This window comes from Caretta caretta, chromosome 2 (assembly GCF_965140235.1).
Source record: "Caretta caretta isolate rCarCar2 chromosome 2, rCarCar1.hap1, whole genome shotgun sequence".
Lineage (NCBI taxonomy): Eukaryota > Metazoa > Chordata > Testudines > Cheloniidae > Caretta > Caretta caretta.
Genome location: NC_134207.1, coordinates 124,617,014 through 124,635,390, shown reverse-complemented (window position 1 = coordinate 124,635,390; position 18,377 = coordinate 124,617,014). Strand labels below are relative to the sequence as shown.

General features: G+C 41.6%; 1 protein-coding gene across 1 annotated transcript in view; it reads right to left on the bottom strand.

Annotated features, from left to right (window-relative positions):
- The window catches only part of DROSHA (drosha ribonuclease III), a 102,501-nt gene that overhangs the window by 5,757 nt on the left and 78,367 nt on the right, over positions 1 to 18,377 (bottom strand). The window contains exons 24-29 of the mRNA XM_048839670.2: positions 17,070 to 17,114; positions 15,098 to 15,255; positions 14,018 to 14,123; positions 9,589 to 9,730; positions 696 to 778; positions 502 to 605 (exon numbers count right to left, since the gene is read on the bottom strand). Of these exons, the coding sequence (XP_048695627.2) occupies positions 502 to 605; positions 696 to 778; positions 9,589 to 9,730; positions 14,018 to 14,123; positions 15,098 to 15,255; positions 17,070 to 17,114 (638 nt within the window). The remainder of the gene's footprint in view (positions 1 to 501; positions 606 to 695; positions 779 to 9,588; positions 9,731 to 14,017; positions 14,124 to 15,097; positions 15,256 to 17,069; positions 17,115 to 18,377) is intronic.

The following is an 18,377-nucleotide window of genomic DNA, read 5'->3' as shown; positions in this document are numbered from 1 at the left end:
CATGGTACTGCTGGGAACAGAGCTCAGGTTCTTGACTTACAGTCAACAGGAACATACAAATAACAATCTTCCTCACCTCACTCATTGTACTTGAGCATTCTGAATATTCCTTTCATTTTTAAAATTTTCATCTTTTAAGGAAGAACTCATTTAAAAACTCCCTGTAAGCCCAGAAAAAAAAATTCACTAGGGCTTTATGTAATGAAAAGGCAAAGTTCTAATTAATTCAGCTCTGCAGTGATTAGAACATACAGAGCTCAAAACGTTGGCTCAACAATTTCTACTCTCAAACAAAACAAGACTGTTTTTAATATCTTTGGTTTGGAAGCATACTGAATTATTTCTTTAAACAGACAGAACAATTTTAAACCTAGTCATGATCAAATGGAGTGTTAAAATAAAGACAAGATATAAGAAAGATGTTCAGAGTCTGATCACATCTTGTACTGGGTAAAACAAAGACTGATTATTAGTTTATTTAAGTGATACAGGGGTCCTTACTTGTACAGAGGAATGTCTGGCTCTTTTCCTTCCGTCCTGAGAGTCAGGCAGCATTGCTGAAGCTGGGATTTAGGGTCATTCCAATCCTGATTTAAAATGAATTCCTATAATAAATCCACAAAGATAGATTGAGAGTTTGCAGTAACAGGTCAAATTGCAATGATATATGAAAACATGAAGCAAACTGACCTTACCTTTAATCGTGGAAAAAAGCACACGTTCATGAAAGTGTGAACATACTCCAAATCCTTATCAATGTAAAGTGCAGCAATAAAAGCTGAGAAACAAAATATTTAGATATTACCACCCACACAAGAGGAGTGTAGTGCTTTGCACTCTTAAAGCACTATTAGAGTAATTTAGAGCACTTTAAAATCATCAGCAAACTAAGCTTCACAGCATTGCTGTGATGTGGGTATTATTGTCATCACTGCCTCACAGGGAAGGAAACTGAGTCAGCAAGAGGTTAAGCAACTTGCCCACGTTCACACACACTGTCATTTATAGAGCCAGGAACAGAGCCTGGCTCCTAATCCTGTAATTTAACTAGCAGAACAGGGCTTCTTAGAAATAAATCACTACTGGGTACACTACATGCATCCGATGAAGTGAGCTGTAGCTCACGAAAGCTTATGCTCAAATAAATTGGTTAGTCTCTAAGGTGCCACAAGTACTCCTTTTCTTTTTGTAAATACAGACTAACACGGCTGCTACTCTGAAACCTATAAATGCTTAGGTATAAATCACTATTGTTTGTGAATAGTTTCCATTTACTAAAAGGATTTGGCAAGAGACAACAGATCTAAATTTCTCACACAATGTATTAAAATGCACTGGATACAGATTAACTTTCTTGGCAAAATATTTATTACCATTTAACCTGCCTTGGAAGGAGAACGGCAAACACTTTCATAAATGGATTGAGGGGCCTGCTCTATGTGTCTCTGTACTCTTTGTGGAAATACTATTTTGAAACCTCCTACTGAAATTCAGTGAAGCACAGAGTACCCCTACATTCTGGGATCACCTTTTCCTCTCTTTCTCTAATAATGTGAGCATGTCAGAGCCACAACCTCTGATTTGTCAGAACTCCTGTCCTGCTGACTCAGATGCCAATAAATCCTCACTCTTAGGGACAAATTATTGACGTCACCTATACTGACCCTCCATTTCTGAGCCCACAATTTTGCACCTGCAGTTCTTTGCGGGATACAACTCGGGTCATGTAAACAAATAAGTACTTGATTGCACCTGCAAATCAGGTACTTAGGCATCAAATCACCTTCTTTGCGTCTGCTTGTAGGGGATGCAAAAAGGGAGGCTAGTATTTGACTATCAAGCCCTTGAAAGTGGAGATTACTTACTGTAGCTGGAAGTTCTTCAAGATGCTTGGTCCCTATCTGTATTCCACACGCGTATGCTTCATGCCATACGCCTGAGTCTGGAAATTCTTCAAAGCAGTGTCCGTTGGCCCACACATGCGCAGTAGCTCTTCTCTCGTGCACCCTAGCAAGGGTATAATAGGTAGTGCAGGTCAACACTTCTCCAATTCCTCTTCTTAGCACAGATCCAACAGGACCCTCAGCAGAGTGGATGGAGGGTCGGTGTAGAACACAGATAGGGACCACACATCTCAAAGAACTTCTAGTTACAGTAAGTAACTTCCACTACTTCTTCGAGTGATGGTCCCTATGTGTATTCCACACACAGATGATTGGCAAGCAGTGTTTAGACTGGAGATGGGTGTGAGGAGGCTTGTAGCAAAGATGCTTGCAATACTGCCAATCCCGCCACTGCATCTGTAGCCAAGGCATGGAGTAGATCATAGTGTGTCGGCAAACATGTGGATTGAAATCCAGGTGGCTGTTCTGCAGATGTCCTGCAGCAGAATGTCTGATAGGGATACCACGGAGGTATCCTGTGCTCCCCCCTCCAGGGGAAGGAATATTTACTATCTTGTAGCACCCTAAGATGCATCCCGAGACCCACTTAGAAATTCTCTGGGAGGAAACTGGCTTGCCCATGGGACTGCTGTGCTATGGTGATAAAAGAGTTGAGGTGATTTCCTAATAGGTTTTGTTCTTTGCAGGCAGAACACCAGGGCACACTGTACATTGAAAGACTGAAGTTTCCTGTCTTCAGAGGAAGCATGGGGTTTTGGGAAAAATACAGGTAAGTATAGTTTGATTGATGTGGAACTCAGAAACAATCTTGGGGAGAAACTTTGGGTGCAGTCAAAGAGAAACCTTTTCTTTGTGAAACACTGTATAAGGAAGTTCCACCATGAAGTGTGCAAGCTCACCAATCCACCTAGCTGACGTGATAGCTACTAAGTATGCCACCTTCATGGACAGATGGGTTGTCATAAATATAAAGGGAAGGGTAAACACCTTTAAATCCCTCCTGGACAGAGGAAAAACCCTTTCACCTGTAAAGGGTGAAGAAGCTAGGATAACCTTGCTGGCACCTCACCAAAATGACCAATGAGGAGACAAGATACTTTCAAAGCTGGAGGGGGGGAGGGAGAAACAAAGGTTCTCTCTGTCTGTGTGATGCTTTTGCCAGGAACAGAAAAGGAATGGAGTCTTAGAACTTAGTAAGTAATCTAGCTAGATAGGCGTTACAGATTCTGTTTTGTTTAAATGGCTGATAAAATAAGTTGTGCTGAATGGAATGTATATTCCTGTTTTTGTGTCTTTTTGTAACTTAAGGTTTTGCCTAGAGGGATTCTCTATGTTTTGAATCTGATTAACCTGTAAGGTATTTACCATCCTGATTTTACAGAGGTGATTCTTTTACTTTTTCTTCAATTAAAATTCTTCTTTTAAGAACCTGATTGCTTTTTCCTTGTTCTTAAGATCCAAGGGTTTGGGTCTGTGTTCACCTATGTCAATTGGTGAGGATTTTTATCAAGCCTTCCCCAGGAAAGGGGGTGTAGGGTTTGGGAGGATTTTTTGGGGGGGAAGACGTTTCCAAGCGGGCTCTTTCCCTGTTATATATTTGTTAGACGCTTGGTGGTGGCAGCAATAAAGTCCAAGGGAAAAAGGGAAAATAGTTTGTACCTTGGGGAAGTTTTAACCTAAACTGGTAAAAATAACCTTGGGTTTGAAAGGCGTACTGGTGAGCTTGGACAGGGCAAGGTTAGAATCAGATTGAGGGGTAGGTCTAAGCACTAATCTGAAGGTCCTGATCAGGGCTTTCATGATTTGTACTGTAGCTGGGTTAGTAAAGAGAGATCATCCTTCCACCAGAGGGAGGAAGGGACTAATATCGCTGCTAGGTGTACTTGTAGCAAACTAACAGAAAGACCTGAAGTCTTCAGGGATAGGAGATAGTCTAGAACAACTGGAATGGTTAAAATATCTGGAGAATGTTAGTGCAGTTGTGCACAGGCTGAAAGGAGCACCTCAATGGGAGCTGAACATGAGCATTCTATTTCTGATGCCCATCGAAAAAAAAGGCCATGAGATGCAGTGTGCCCGGATTGGGATCCTTGGTCTTCCACCTGCTGTGGGTTAGGAGATCTGAGAATAGACAGATTGTTAGAACTTCCATGAACCAGAACTGTCTGGGCCAATGACGTGATAGGAGAATGACGTTGGCTCTGTCGAGACTTATCTTCCCTATGACCTGTGGAAGCAGGGAACTGGGAGGAAAGGCATATCAGAGGCCGTTTCTCCAAGACATCAGCAGAGCATTGCTTTGGGAATCTGAACCCATGGCTCCCCTGGAGCAATATAGGGGGAGCTTTCTGTTTGTTTGGGATGCGAAGAGGTTGAATAGCAGAGTTACCCACTGTGTAAATATCTTGCTCAGAACTGTGTTGTGAATCTCCTACTCATGGTCTATCAAGAAACTTCTGCTTCATTTGTCTGCCAAGGGAGTTGTGAATTCCAGGAAGGCACATGGCCTGTTTTGTGATACAGTTCCTGACACATCAGTTCCAAAGTCTGATGGCTTACTGGCCGAGGGGATGAGATCTTACTCCTCCCTGTTTGTTTATATAGTGGTGATATTGTCCAACATTATCTGAATATGGAGTGAGTGTATATGCAGAAGAAAGGCCTTGCACGTCCTCAGTTTCAGTAAGTTTGTATGTAGTCTGGCCTCTAGTGGCGTCCCAGTACCCTGAACAGTGTGGTTATTCAGATGAGCAGCCCACCCCAGAAAAGAGGCAACCATTACAATGGTGGCCCTGGGAGTTGGAGGGCTGAAGGGAACTCCCACCATGACCTTTTCCGTGTTCAACCACCAAGTCAGATGACAACTCTGGTAAGAACGACCAGGAGTTGATGTGTTTCTTGCTTGGTTGACAAATTGAGTGGAGCTGAGCCGGAAGGCACTTTACATGGAGTCTGGTGAAAGGAGTCATGTAGGTACATGCAGCCACGAGGCCCAACAGTGAGAGGCACTTGTGCACGGATTGCAGGTTATGTGAAATCAGGGTGCTCAGTGCATGAAACCTTTCTGAGAGGAGGAACAATCTTGCGAAATCCAAGTCCAATCTTGCCCCTATAAAGTTTATTGACCTTGTGGGTAACAGAACAGACTTTTCTTCATTTATGCACACACTTAAGTGGGAGGGATAGCTCAGTGGTTTGACCATTGGCCTGCTAAACCCAGGGTTGTGAGTTCAATCCTTGAGGGGGCCATTTAGAGATCGGGGGCAAAAATTGGGGATTGGTCCTGCTTTAAGCAGGGGGTTGACTAGATGACCTCCTGAGGTCCCTTCCAACCCTGAGATTCTATGTATCATATATTTCTCCCCACCTTTGTCTAGCTACATTATAAACTTTTGGGGGGAGGGGAAGATAGCTCAGTGGTTTGAACATTGGCCTGCTAAACCCAGGGTTGTGAGTTCAATCCTTGAGGGGGCCAGTTAGGGATCTGGGGTAAAAACTGGGGATTGGTCCTGCTTTGAGCGGGGGGTTAGACTAGATGACCTCCTGAGGTCCCTTCCAGCCCTGAGATTCTATGATTCAGAGTTGTATGAAACACCTTGATGATGACTTGACATCATGACAAGATCAGACCAGGAGCCAATCGTTCAGGTATGGAAATACTGTATATTCTTGGCATCTCATCTGGGTTACCACTACAAGGAAAACCTTTGTAAATACTCTTGGTGCCATAGCCAGCCCAAAGGGGAGGACTCAAAAAATGGAAGTGCTCCTGGCCTACCATAAAATGCAGGAACTTCCTGTGTGATGGCTGAATGTCCATATGGAAACACGCATCCTTCACATCAAGAGCCATGAACCATAACCCTTCCTGAAGGGAGGGGATTATAGATGCCAACCTCATTGTCCGGAACTTCCACTTTCAAATAAAGATGTTGAGTTGTTGAAGGTCCAGGATGGGTCTCCACCCGCTGTCTTTTTTGGGAATTAAGAAAAACGGAGAATAAAACCTTCTCTAATGGTAATGAGACGGAATGTGCTCTATTGCCCCTCAGTGAGGGAAGCTGCTTCCCACTGAAGAATCACCTTGTGAGAATGATCCCCGAAGGGGGACCAGGAAGGGGATGTGAGAGGTGGGAAGGAAAGAAACTCTATGGCATTTCTGCAGACTCTATGGATAATCTCCAGAACTCAACTGTCCACAGTGATCTTGTTCCAGTTGTGGGCGAAGAGCGTGAGACGGCCCCCAAAGATGACAGGGTGATTGGCATCAGTGGTGGTACGTGGGTCTTGACCAATACGTCAAAAGTGGCCCCTGGCTGAGAGTGATTAGAGGCTGTGGCAGTAGAAGGGGCTGAGAAGCGAGGTCTCTAAATCTTCTGGTGTTGTCATGGTGGTTCAGCTGTGCGCTAGTAATAATGTGCATGAGGTGGCGGAGGCCTCATTCTATAGGGTTGCCTCTGATGTTTCCTTCTGGAGGTCGGGGTATAAATCCGCAGGGAATGCAGAATTGATCTCAAATCTTTTAGTGAGTTCAGGGACTCATCCATTTTCTCACTGAAGAGATTCAATTTGTCAGAAGGGACGTCCTGGACCTCCCTAAGAAATCCTCATGATTGCAGCCAGGAATCCCTCCTTATAACTAGAAGAGTGGCCAAACTTCTGGAAGCTGTGTCAGCCGCATGCACTGCAGACTGGAGGGCTACCTTTGCCACCAGCTTCCCCTCATTGAATAGAGACTGAAATTGGGCCCTATCTTCTGTGGGAAGCTTGTTTGTGAAGTCTGGATGCCTGGAATAGGTTTTAACATAGTATTTTGTAATAACACTTGGTAGTTAGCAGGAACAAAATACCATCTCTCGGCCCTTTTCAGTGTAAAAGGAACAGGATGATGTAGTGTTCCGTTCCATACCACTCTAGCTGATGGGTATGGCCACCTTACTCAGTCCCTGCGACTGTATGATGTCCAGGAGCCAATGTTGAAAGTTCTGGGCCTCCTCTAATAGAATCTGTAGATCACTGGACATTCTTTGTAACAGCTCCTGCTATTGGCAAGCGTCATTCAGCAGAGAAGGCGAAGAAAGAGCAACCACTTCATCTGGAGTTGATGAAGAGACAACCAACGGAATGTTGGTACCTGCCACTCTTGTTCCACCTCTTCCTCCTCGTACATGGACGAACCAGCTGGCAAGAGGGAGAGGAGCGATATGACTCTTGAGAGGGGCCTGGAAGCCTGCCATGTGTATCCCACAAACACCAAGAAGGCCAGAAAGAGGGGTCAATCGGTTGTCAGGGACCCTAAGGAAATTGGTAACAGCAGTCCCAGGGCGAGGGGGATTGTATCGAGTGGAATGGTGGGTGTAACTTCTCGACTGCCTATTGGGGCTCAACTGTCTCTACAGAGATACCAATGGGGCCATCTTCTCTGATTCCTCTGAATCAGAGAACTGCTCCATAGGTAGTGGTGGTGCCATCGGTACCAGGGTAGTCCTGCCGGATGGTTGGAGGTGAAATGATTCCTCGGATACTGATGTAGACTCCTCCCCCAAAGTAAGGGCATGTATCCTCTGGTGTTATACAAGTCTTTGTACGCCCTGGTGTCCGAGGAGCTCCCGTAGATCCAGTGCATATGCAGCAACTGGACGGTCTTTAGATGGATGAAGCATTACCAACAATGGGGCTGGACCAGCACTTGTAGATGGAACCGGTGAATGTCTCTCTTTGCATTTTGGTACTGAAGTGATCAACAGAACTTTTTATGCATTTTGCCCTCTGATCTGGGGGTCTTCATAGAGCAAGTTCATTAGGTTTCATTTGTGAGGTCTCACCTGACCTGGACTGGCTGGGGAGGAAGCTCGTTTCTTATAGACAGTCCTCAATGGGGATATGTTTTTGCATCGATGATAGTGTCCTTTACTGTCATGGGGAACCCTGGAAGAAGAATCCTTGGATTTACATGTTGAAGGCTGTGCACCAAGGCACGTGCTTGGACAGGTGCTGCTAGGTAGTTGAGGCCAATGTTCAGGGGGTCTCCCTGGCCCAGATTGGAAAGGTGCCTCATAGTCTTCTCTATCAGGTGAAGCTCCTGCGCTTGTTGAGTTCTGGGTGGGAAGGAGCAACAGATACTGCACTTTGCAGAGAGATGCACCTCCCACAGACAGCACAGGCAGTGTTGATATTCTTCACTGATGGAGAAGGATCAAGGACAGGAGACACAAATCTTGAATACTGGGACGCTGGGCATAGTTCTGGAGCCAGGGAGGGGTTCCCCAACCGGGGAGTGTCATAAATATAAAGGGAAGGGTAACCACCTTTCTGTATACAATGCTATAAAATCCCTCCTGGCCAGAGGCAACATCCTTTCACCTCTAAAAGGTTAAGAAGCTAAGGTAACCTTGCTGACACCTGACCCAAAATGACCAATGAGGGGATAAGATACTTTCAAATCTGGAGGGCGGGGGGCGGGGAAAGGCTTTTGTCTTTCTGTGTGATACCTTTGCCGGGAACAGATCAAGGAGCTCTCCAACTCCTATAGAGTTAGTAAGTAATTTAGCTAGAAAATGCATTAGGTTCTCTTCATTTTTTGGCTTGTAAATTCACTGTGCTCGAGGAAATGTGTATTCCTATTTTTGTGTCTTTTTGTAACTTAAGGTTTTGCCTAGAGGGATTCTCTATGTTTTGAATCTGACTGCTTGTAAGATTATCTTCCATTCTGATCTTACAGAATTGTTCTCTTATCTTTTTTTGTTCTTCTAATAAAGTTCTGATTTTTAAAAATTTTTTTGGTCTTAAAAATCCAAGGGGTTTGTTCTCATCCTGTTTATTCTCAAGCCTCCCCAGGAAAGGGGGTGTAAGGGCTTGGGGGGATATTTTGGGGAAATAGGAACTCCAAGTGGTCCTTTCCCTGTTCTTTGTCTAAAACAGTTGGTGGTGACAGTGTTTTACCTAATCCAAGGACAAAGACTTTGTGCCTTGGGGAAGTTTTTAACCTAAGCTGGTAGAAATAAGCTTAGGGGGTCTTTCATGCGGGTCCCCACATCTGTACCCTAAAGTTCAGAGTGGGGAAGGAACCTTGACAGGGAGAAATACACTATACTATAAACTTCTTCACTATTAATCTAAAAATATAACTATATACAAATGTTTTCTTGATAGGTAATGAAATGATGTGGAAGGAGGACATAATACTGACTCCGGCCATGTAGTGGTAAGAAGCAACTGGAGATGTGTCAACTCACACTGCCTATTATTCCCTTGGTTGGGAGCACAAGGAGAGCTACTGTGCATGTGTGGGCCAACAGACACTGCTTTGAAGAATTTCTTGAGTTGGGTGCATAGCATGCATGTGTACCGAAGTGTGGAATACACGTACGGACCATCACTTGAAGAAGTATCAATCTGAAAATAGCAAAATCCAACCAAAAACCTGAGTTAAAACATGTATTTTAAAATAATACTTCTTTTTAAATGGAATTATTAAACAAGTCCTGGGGAAAAACAGGCTGTTTAAATACCTTGTAGAATGAGGGCCTTTATCTCCATACTGTCTCAATATGCTTATTCAATGTAGTCACAAAGAAGCTTTCCCTATTTTTTCACATGCTTTTACTTTTTAAGTATTAAATATTTAATTAAGTAATTAAGTATTCTGTTAACAGTCTGATTAAGATCCCATATTGGCACTCACACTCCAAGAGATCAGCCAAAGTCTTAGTCCGAAGAGCCACAGGTCTCTTCGTCTTGTCGTTAGTGATGGCAAATTCCTGCATACCCAGCTCTTCTGCTACTTTGGCCTGTGTCCTGTTGTTCACCAATGAGCTTCGCAACAACTGAAACCACAAAGAGTTCCACCCAGTTTTAACATTAGATAATGTTAAACTATAAGAGTAAAGCAGCTTGTTAGGTCTCTGGCCCCATGAGTTTACTGCATTTTTCTTCTCAGCACATTCTGATTTCTGCTGGTGTTTGTACACCCAGCCTATCACTGGAGAGTCTCCTTTTGTTTCTGATCTAACTTTTGTTTCATTGTCCCTTCTTTCTACTGTCTGTCTCCCTTGTTCCATTCCATCTGATGGTAAGGAAGAGGGTAATTTGGAAACTCAGATATTACAGGGATGGCTTCATGGGTGTTACCAGAAACCACTAAAAATGGTTAAGTACGGTGCTCCAGTACCACTGGTAGGAGAGCAGCATGAAACTGACAAGGACTGTGTGCATTAGCCAGTTTTATTGTGCTGTTGGTGCCCAGGTGATATAGCAGTGCAGGAGGAAGTGCACAATCATGCTGATGGAGGATTCTGAGAGATCCTCCTGCTTAGGAAGAAGGTGCAGTTCCCATATTCCTGCATTACATTTAAAAATTTTGGAGGTGGTCCTCTTTAAAAACAAATGCCCTCTCCCCATCACTCCACTTCTTGTATTTATTTTGCTGGAGGTATATAGCCTAACAAAATCTAAACGTGTTTTACCATAGAAAATATAGACAAACAAGCACCATATCCTGAAATCCATACACACAGAGTACATCCAAAGTGTAAGAATATTTGTACCCATGATTAAAAACAAAGATGCTCTCTATGTTAATGCAAGGAAGACTACTACTACACAACTAGCAAACCTGGTTCATAATTCCATTAGTTTGGGGCTGGGAGGGAAAGGAAGGATAAGACATTCCTGGCCAGATATCCAGTTGGTATAAAACATAGCTTTGAAGTCAGCGGAGCCAAGCCGATTTATGTCAGCTGAGTGATCTGGCTCTGACTGCTACAGTACATGGCCACTGGTTTGTAACTAAGTGAGGAGACAACTGTATTTTAACGGAGTCTCCTGGTTTGGTTACAGTGGTAATGTAGACATGGTAAGTATGGAGCTCTGCAGAAGACATAAAAGCTTTACAGACATCTTAAATGTGGTTTGGGGTTTTCATTCAGCTTGAGTATTTCCTAATTATTGAAGTTAAGGAGTTTCAAAATGGAAAAGCGTGACTAAAAAGAGCGTAAGCCTTTTTCTTGGAGGACTTCAGTAACTCAGCCAAAGGTTAGGGGTCTATTACAGGAGTGGGTGGGTGAGGTTCTGTGGCCTGCAATGTGCAGGAGGTCAGACTAGAGGATCAAAATGATCTCTTCTGACCTTAAAGTCTATGAGTAAAGAGAGTCACTTTCTTAAAGAAAAACAAAACAAACAATCCAAGCCACCCAGGGCGGAGAGATTGCATAAAAACACATTGCTCCCTTTTTGAGTTCCATGTCACATTTGCTCAGCTTATTAGACAAAAGTTTTATGCTACTAGGGTCCAGTGTGCCAACTGAGCTTATGAAAATCAAGATTTATTCTCAGTACTTGATATTTCATCTCTGACAATAGATAAATAAAGAACAGTATGGTCATGATTTTTTTGGCAATGATGTATGAAGCAGACACTCACAACTTGATCTTAATAAACTAGGCTGACTGCAAAATCAGCGTATCGCTCCCTCCCTTCCTAATTCCTCTCCATGCCTGTCCACCTACTCATCCACTTCCAATAGACACCCAAGTCCCAAAACAAAACAAAACAAAACCTTACCTAACTACAACATAAAACCTAGGAGACCAGAGTGCTGAGCAGCCATGACATGTAAATTGCTGCCTGCTATAATACTGTAAGCTTTTTAGGGCAGGGATCATCTTCTTATTCTGTGTTTGTACAGCACCTAGCACAATGGAGTCCTAGTCCATGAATGGGGATCCTAGGAGCTATGGTAATGCAAATAATAAATACTAATAATATATACAATACATGTATCTTGAAGATGGAAAGAACCAGTGGTCCATCTAGTCCACTTTTCCATACAAGGACCTGCCTCCCATGTAGCCAGAATCTAATGGGGACCCTGATACACTTTAGTAATATGGGAACAACAGAGTCAATGCAATACCCCAAACCCCACCCATCGCGACTTCCCGGCTGAGAACCCAATCTACTCCATTATGGAAGGTGTCACTTACACTTCAGCAACTACACTCAGCTGGAGTTAATTCCAGACATATAGTTAATTTTGTCTGACGCTTCTGTGTTCACCCAGAATTACTGGCAGGTAGGACTGTTGTGGACAAGAAGCCTTTCCTAACTTCTAACTTAAACCATTCTTTCTGAAACTTCAGCTACACGTTTATACCCTTGGTAGAACATAGCTAACGGGACAAGGTATCTGAAAGCATTCATAAAAATTTCTTCTCTGTTTTCCTTTTCTCAAGATATATATGACTAACTTCTTCATAAATAACCACTTTACATTGAGCATCAGTTTTGCTGCCCTCATCTGAACATTTACCATTACCTTGACTTCCGTGACCAATGATGTGCACAAACTCCAGATATAGTAGTATGTTCATACACCATAATTACTTTAAATGGAAATGTGTTCCTAAATGAGGATCAATAGACAGACAGACAGATATAGCTGGTTCTCTCCAAGTTACTTACCACCACTCCAACTACCTCTCAAATCTCATTCAAATTTAAATTGATGAAAAGACAATTATCTCAATTGTTCAGGTCCTAGCTTTGTATCTTCATCTACAAACTTGGACAACATGTAACTAGTTCCACTTTCCAGATCACTTATGACTAAATTAAACAACACTAAACTATGCTGCTCATTGTCCTGAGGATTTAAAGCCATTAATTATACAGTAACGCTCCATACCAGCAGTTCTCAACCCGCAGCCTGTGGGCTGCTTGCAGCCCAAACTGCACACAGCTGCAGCCCGGGTGACAGCCTCAGAGCCATACAGGCAGTATGTATATTATGTGGATGTGGCCCACATAACACATAGAGCTGCATAAGCAGCCCACAATGGTCAATAGGTTGAGAACCACCGCTCTATACCCTTCCTGCCAAACAGTTCTTGAGAGACTGATCATATTATATTTGCACTGATGCCTACGTTTTTAAAGGTGACTTGCAAAGGAAAAAAAAAATTGTGTTTGTGCCCTTCCCCCCACCTTTTGTTAAAATTATTTTTGATGACTAAAACTGGTCTGAAAAGCTATTTTTTTACATTAGAAATTCAGGCCTTATTAAATCTGAATTTCCTGGATGAATGTACGGATGACATATATTTTACATGAAACTTGATAAAGGAATAAAAATGATTTTTATTTAGACTGTTTACTTTTGGGAGGGGGGTTCTTTCTGTAAACATCTGTAACTCAAATGCCTGAGAAACATATTTAAAAAATGTCTTTGTTAAAGATTCAGCATCTCCATTCCTTACATTAAAGCCTGAGAAAACTCATCTTAACTTCTCTGAAACTTCTCAGCAATCCTCTGGCTAAACAGGAAATTTTACACTTGACAGTCCTGATAATTTTCAGTGTTATTTTTTTATTTTGTATTACAATTAATATTTGAGAAAATTCTGCAATATAATTCTCTTCTCCACAAATAATCAGCCCACAAATAACCATCTACATTCAAGTACTCTACCAATCTGCAAGGCTATCTATTGAAACACCAACTACCAAAAACTGCACTTAGAATGCTGTAAGGTGCTCAAAGGCCCAAAATGGTTCCTATGCAGGATATGCTGGTAAACTATAGGAATCAAAAATAAATTGTTACAACTATTTTTAAAATTAAATCCAAAAACTGTTATGGCAGCTCTAGGCTGAGAATAATGGACAGACCAGGGTAAAATAAATTGTAATGTCTGGGAGGAAATCAAAACACCTCAAAGTGACAACCACAGAAAATGGAAAAATAGTTGACTCAGTAGCCCAGTGGACATGAATAAAAACTCATGTGAGATGTCTGTCTAACAAACACCCTTTCAAACACTGTGTTAAACAAGCACTACCTGGGTCTCAGATACACCGAGATCATCAGTGTGACTACGACCACTATAGAGCCATTTTACAGAGGGAAGAAATATTATTGCACTGGCTTCACAAATCGACATTTCCTGTCCATTGCAGGATTCACATATTTGAATTAAAGATTTATTCAGAACAGGGGGCCTGAGGTTTCTGTTATTAATCAAATCCAGAATAAGTCACTAAGTAGCTTCTCTTATAATTTTTGTTTCTGTCCCACATTTGCTCTCCCGGACAGCATGACCAAAGGCATTCTCACCGTTAAGTGCCCTTCGTGATGATCAGGGAAATGAATGAATAAGTACTCAGTGGCTACCAATTGCATTATGGAGTCACCCAGGAATTCCATCCTCTGATTGTGGCCTCTGAAAAAGGAAACATCAATGTGGCAAGCTCAATAAGCAGTCAGGGGGAAAAAAACATGCAAATTTAAAAATACAGTAATTTAAAAGCAAGTGTCCACTGTATTAAATGAATTCATTTTTAATGAATTGGGGTCCACTGTATTAAATGAATTCATTTTAAAACACATTTAACACAATTTTCTGGTATTAACTAGATGTGATGAAAACAATTCTTTATTGCTGTACGTTGACTTTCTGGAGAAAGCAAATGAGGTAGTTACCGTTAAACAAAATTACTAGACCACAGATGTGGGACTAACTGGGGGGTACAGGTTGGTGCTAAATTTATCAGGAATAAGGTCCCATTACTACAATTTTTGCATGCAAATAAACTGCTGTGCGTGTTGATTTCAATGGATCAGCAGTTTCCCCCATATACGGCTAGTTAAAGGATCAGGGCCTAAATCCACTTTAGGTTCAGGATTGGGTGTCACCAGGTATTTCTCTATTATTTATATTGTGGATGCACCTAGGAACCTCAGACATGGACCAGTACCCCACTCTGCTAGTGCCTGTACAAACACAGAACAAAAGACAGTCCTCGCTCCCAAAAGCCTGGGTTTATTTTTCCCACATCACGTCCATGTGAACATGTAGCATTACTGCATCAGGGATAAAGAACTTATAGCACTTTGAGCTGTGAGTTTCCTCTTGCCATTTATGAACCCCTCACATGAACATATCTCTCACGAATGCTTCCTCTTGTAATCCAATCCATGCTGTTACATGGTGCTGTTAAAAAGGGGCAGCTAACATGCTGCAAAATGTCATGCTCTGTTGCAGCAATTCCAGGCTCTCTGATGATCTCAGGTTGCACTATTAGATCATGACCTTCATTAAACATACATAGTTGTTTCTTATTATAATTATGGACCTTTAAGGAAATCAACAGTAAGATTAGCATAGTTCAGCGTGGGATTCTGCTTTATACTCACAGAGTCAGGTGGTTAAATCCCACAGTTCTCAAAGTGAAGGCCCGCGCCAAAAGTCGAACATGAGTAAAAATGACTCCAATTGCTTCCTCAAACTCGGTAAGTTTCTGGAGAACTGGGGAAGTCTCGATAAGTTGCCGATCAGTGTTGGATTCTTGCAGCTGTAAATAATAACAAATGCAAATTAATGATAGAAGGCCAGTATACATTTCAAAGAAAAAAGATCCTTTTTGAGAACAGCAAATCCTTTGAAAACCATTGACCATTTGCGAGGGAAAAGCAGAAATGTGTATTGTGTATATACACAAACATCCACCTCACACTTGGACTGACACTTGGATAATCAAGAAGCAGACCAAAAAGCAAACAAAACCAAACAAGCCCACCCTACTACTTTCTTTAAAAACAGAAAGAAATGGCAAAGCTTTAAAATACAAAATCTAAAAGGACAATGTTAAAGTAATTTCTACTAATATTTACAATGGTATTCTTCAGGCCAACACTGCCCCAAAGCAGAGAGAATCAATGCCAAATGGGGATGTAGGAAGTGTCTGAACTAAAGGGGAAATGAAATCTTCATCCCAAATGAGTGGAGGCAGAAAAAAGAAATAACCAGTGAAATCCTTGGGTGAATAAATTGGCTAGCTCCAATGTAAGTTGTATCCATGCAAAAGCACAGATCAGGAGAGAGAGAGAGAGAGGTTAAAACAAACAAACAAACCCAAAACAAAAACACAGAATGAGGAGAGCTTCTCTCAGGAGCTCGCACCGCCACCTTGGAAGGCTGGAACTGCAAATTATTTCCATTAACAATGGGGAAAACTCAGTTGTGGGAGTTGAAGGAATGACACCTACCAGAGCCCAAGGTTGGAGCTAAAGTGATCTCTGGCAAGCTTTTTAATATGGGGGTAGGTTCTTTTGTTGTTTTTAATGTTTTCTCTGTAACCCTTTCATCTTAAGAATGAAAATGCTTGCTTATAAAGAGTTGTGTGGTAACTTAGAACTGCAGACCATTATGCTGTTCATAGCCTCTGGTGAGAAAGCAAAGCTGTGTGACTTGCCGGGAACATCTTACTGCAGGCAGCGAATTGTGCAGCCTGGAAAAACTCTGCTCAGGAGGGAAAGAGACACATGTCTCTACCAAGAGACGTGATGGCTGAGGAGCTGGGAGCTTAGAATGGATGCCCTTGGTGGACCACAGATACAGTTGCCCTGAACCACAGCAATGTTTATCTATGGTACTTGTATGGCTCCCTTCACCATAGTATCTGAGCACCTGACAATCTTTAATATATTTACCATCACAACACCTCTTTGAGATAGAACAGTTCTATTATCCCCATTTTACAGATGGAGAACTGAGGCACAGGGAGCTTAAGTGACTTGCCCACAGTCACACAGGAAGTCTGTGGCAGAGCAGGGACTTGAACCTAAGGCTCCCACATTCTCAACTAGTACTTTAACCACGCATTGACTTTCTAAATAGATGAGAAAAGAGACTGATTAAATTTCAGACTTGCCAACACTTTAAGTGTCTATGTAATATTAATCTTATTGGAATCACTGTTAAAAATAACCATGCTATATGAGAGCAAAAAAATTAGCAATATGTTTTTAAGCAATTTGATTCAAACCCCTTGACCTCCCATGATTAAGTTAGGATCTAAATGCTGAGGTCAATAAAATATGTATACAGATTGTTTTTTGTATCCAGTTTTCTAGGTATAATAGATAAACAGGAGGAAGACAAAGTTACTTCTCACTAGATTTATCTTGCTACAAATCCACACATATATTAAACACAGGCCATGAGGCGGAACCTTGTTATTTACAAAAATTCACAACAGCCAATATGGCTACTTGATACTAAATATTCCTAAATACTAAAGATATCACGACAGCTGAATGCCACTGAAAAGCATCCTTAGAAATAAAATAGAACTATGAAATTTATGATAGACAGAGGCACACTTACTTGGAGTGGGTGTAGTGGGTAATTAAGCCATACTTCCTGTAGGTCCTGCAAACATTGAGAGATGCCTTTAGTGCTCAAGGGAGTCATTTAACAAATTCCACAGTTCTAAATAAGATGGCATTACTTGAAATACTGAACTGTTTCAGATGCTGCCGCTGCTTATTGCAAATTCAATAGTGCTAGCAATCTCATTTTTAAAATAGGGTATTCACTACGCAAGCTGCCGGTAGTTCTCCCAATGAGCTTGTGTCGAAGAGGCAGAAAAATCCTTGAACCAAATAAAAATGGTTTAAAAAACAAAAGTAAAAAAAATATTTGTTGAAGCTAATGGTTGAATTTTATTTCCCACCACCTGCTCCGCAGCAGGTTTAAAATCGACCAAAAGCCAAGACTAAAACTCTAGGTCATGTAGGCTTCATTCATTACAACATTCAGAAGCATGTAAATACTGAGATACAATATGCCACAAAATACTTATATGTCTCATAAACATTATTTGTTTTTCCACAGACTTTGAGACTTTAAAGAAGAAAAATATCATTTAATTAATTCCCTGGCCATCGCGTTAGTGGTCTCTTCAGTAGTATAACTATAATTTATATGCACTAGTGCCTCACATGCCCCATCATCCAAATGCTAAGTACTTTTTGAATGTGTAAGATGACCCAGTCCCTACTCCAAAAGGCTTACAAGCCAGTTGTGCAAAAAGCACAAGTCTGCGCCAAACAATGAGAAGGAGGAAGAGGATAAGGGTAATGAGAATGTATGGTTACATAGGCTAGTGATGTGCACACATCCATGGTGCTCAATTAAACATCAGAAAAACATATAAAGGAACAACAACAACAACAAAAAATCAGCAAATATCAATCCTCACTGGCCTTCTACATAGCCAATATGGAACAGACTTTAACTGTGTAGTTGGACTGATGGTGGTTGAAACACCTAGCTTTAACACTTGGAGGGCTACAGAAAATAGACCCAATACATTTTTAACGCCTCTAAAACAATGTTTGTTTTACATACATGGCATATACTGCATACATGATGTGGTTTAAAAGTTTTATCGGAATTCATTTCCCATGAGTTGCATAACTCATTTAGGTCCGCACAACTCATGGATAAAAAGACCATCTCATACTTACGCTGTTAAAATCTTTATTTTACATACTCATATATTCCCTATTTTATTTACTCTTTACATAAAAACAAAAACAAAAACCAACCCTAGATTAAATGAATGTTGAAGTTGCCAGGTCAAGCACTCAAAAGTTAGGAAATGCCAGAATTAAGGGTTCCCTCTGAATT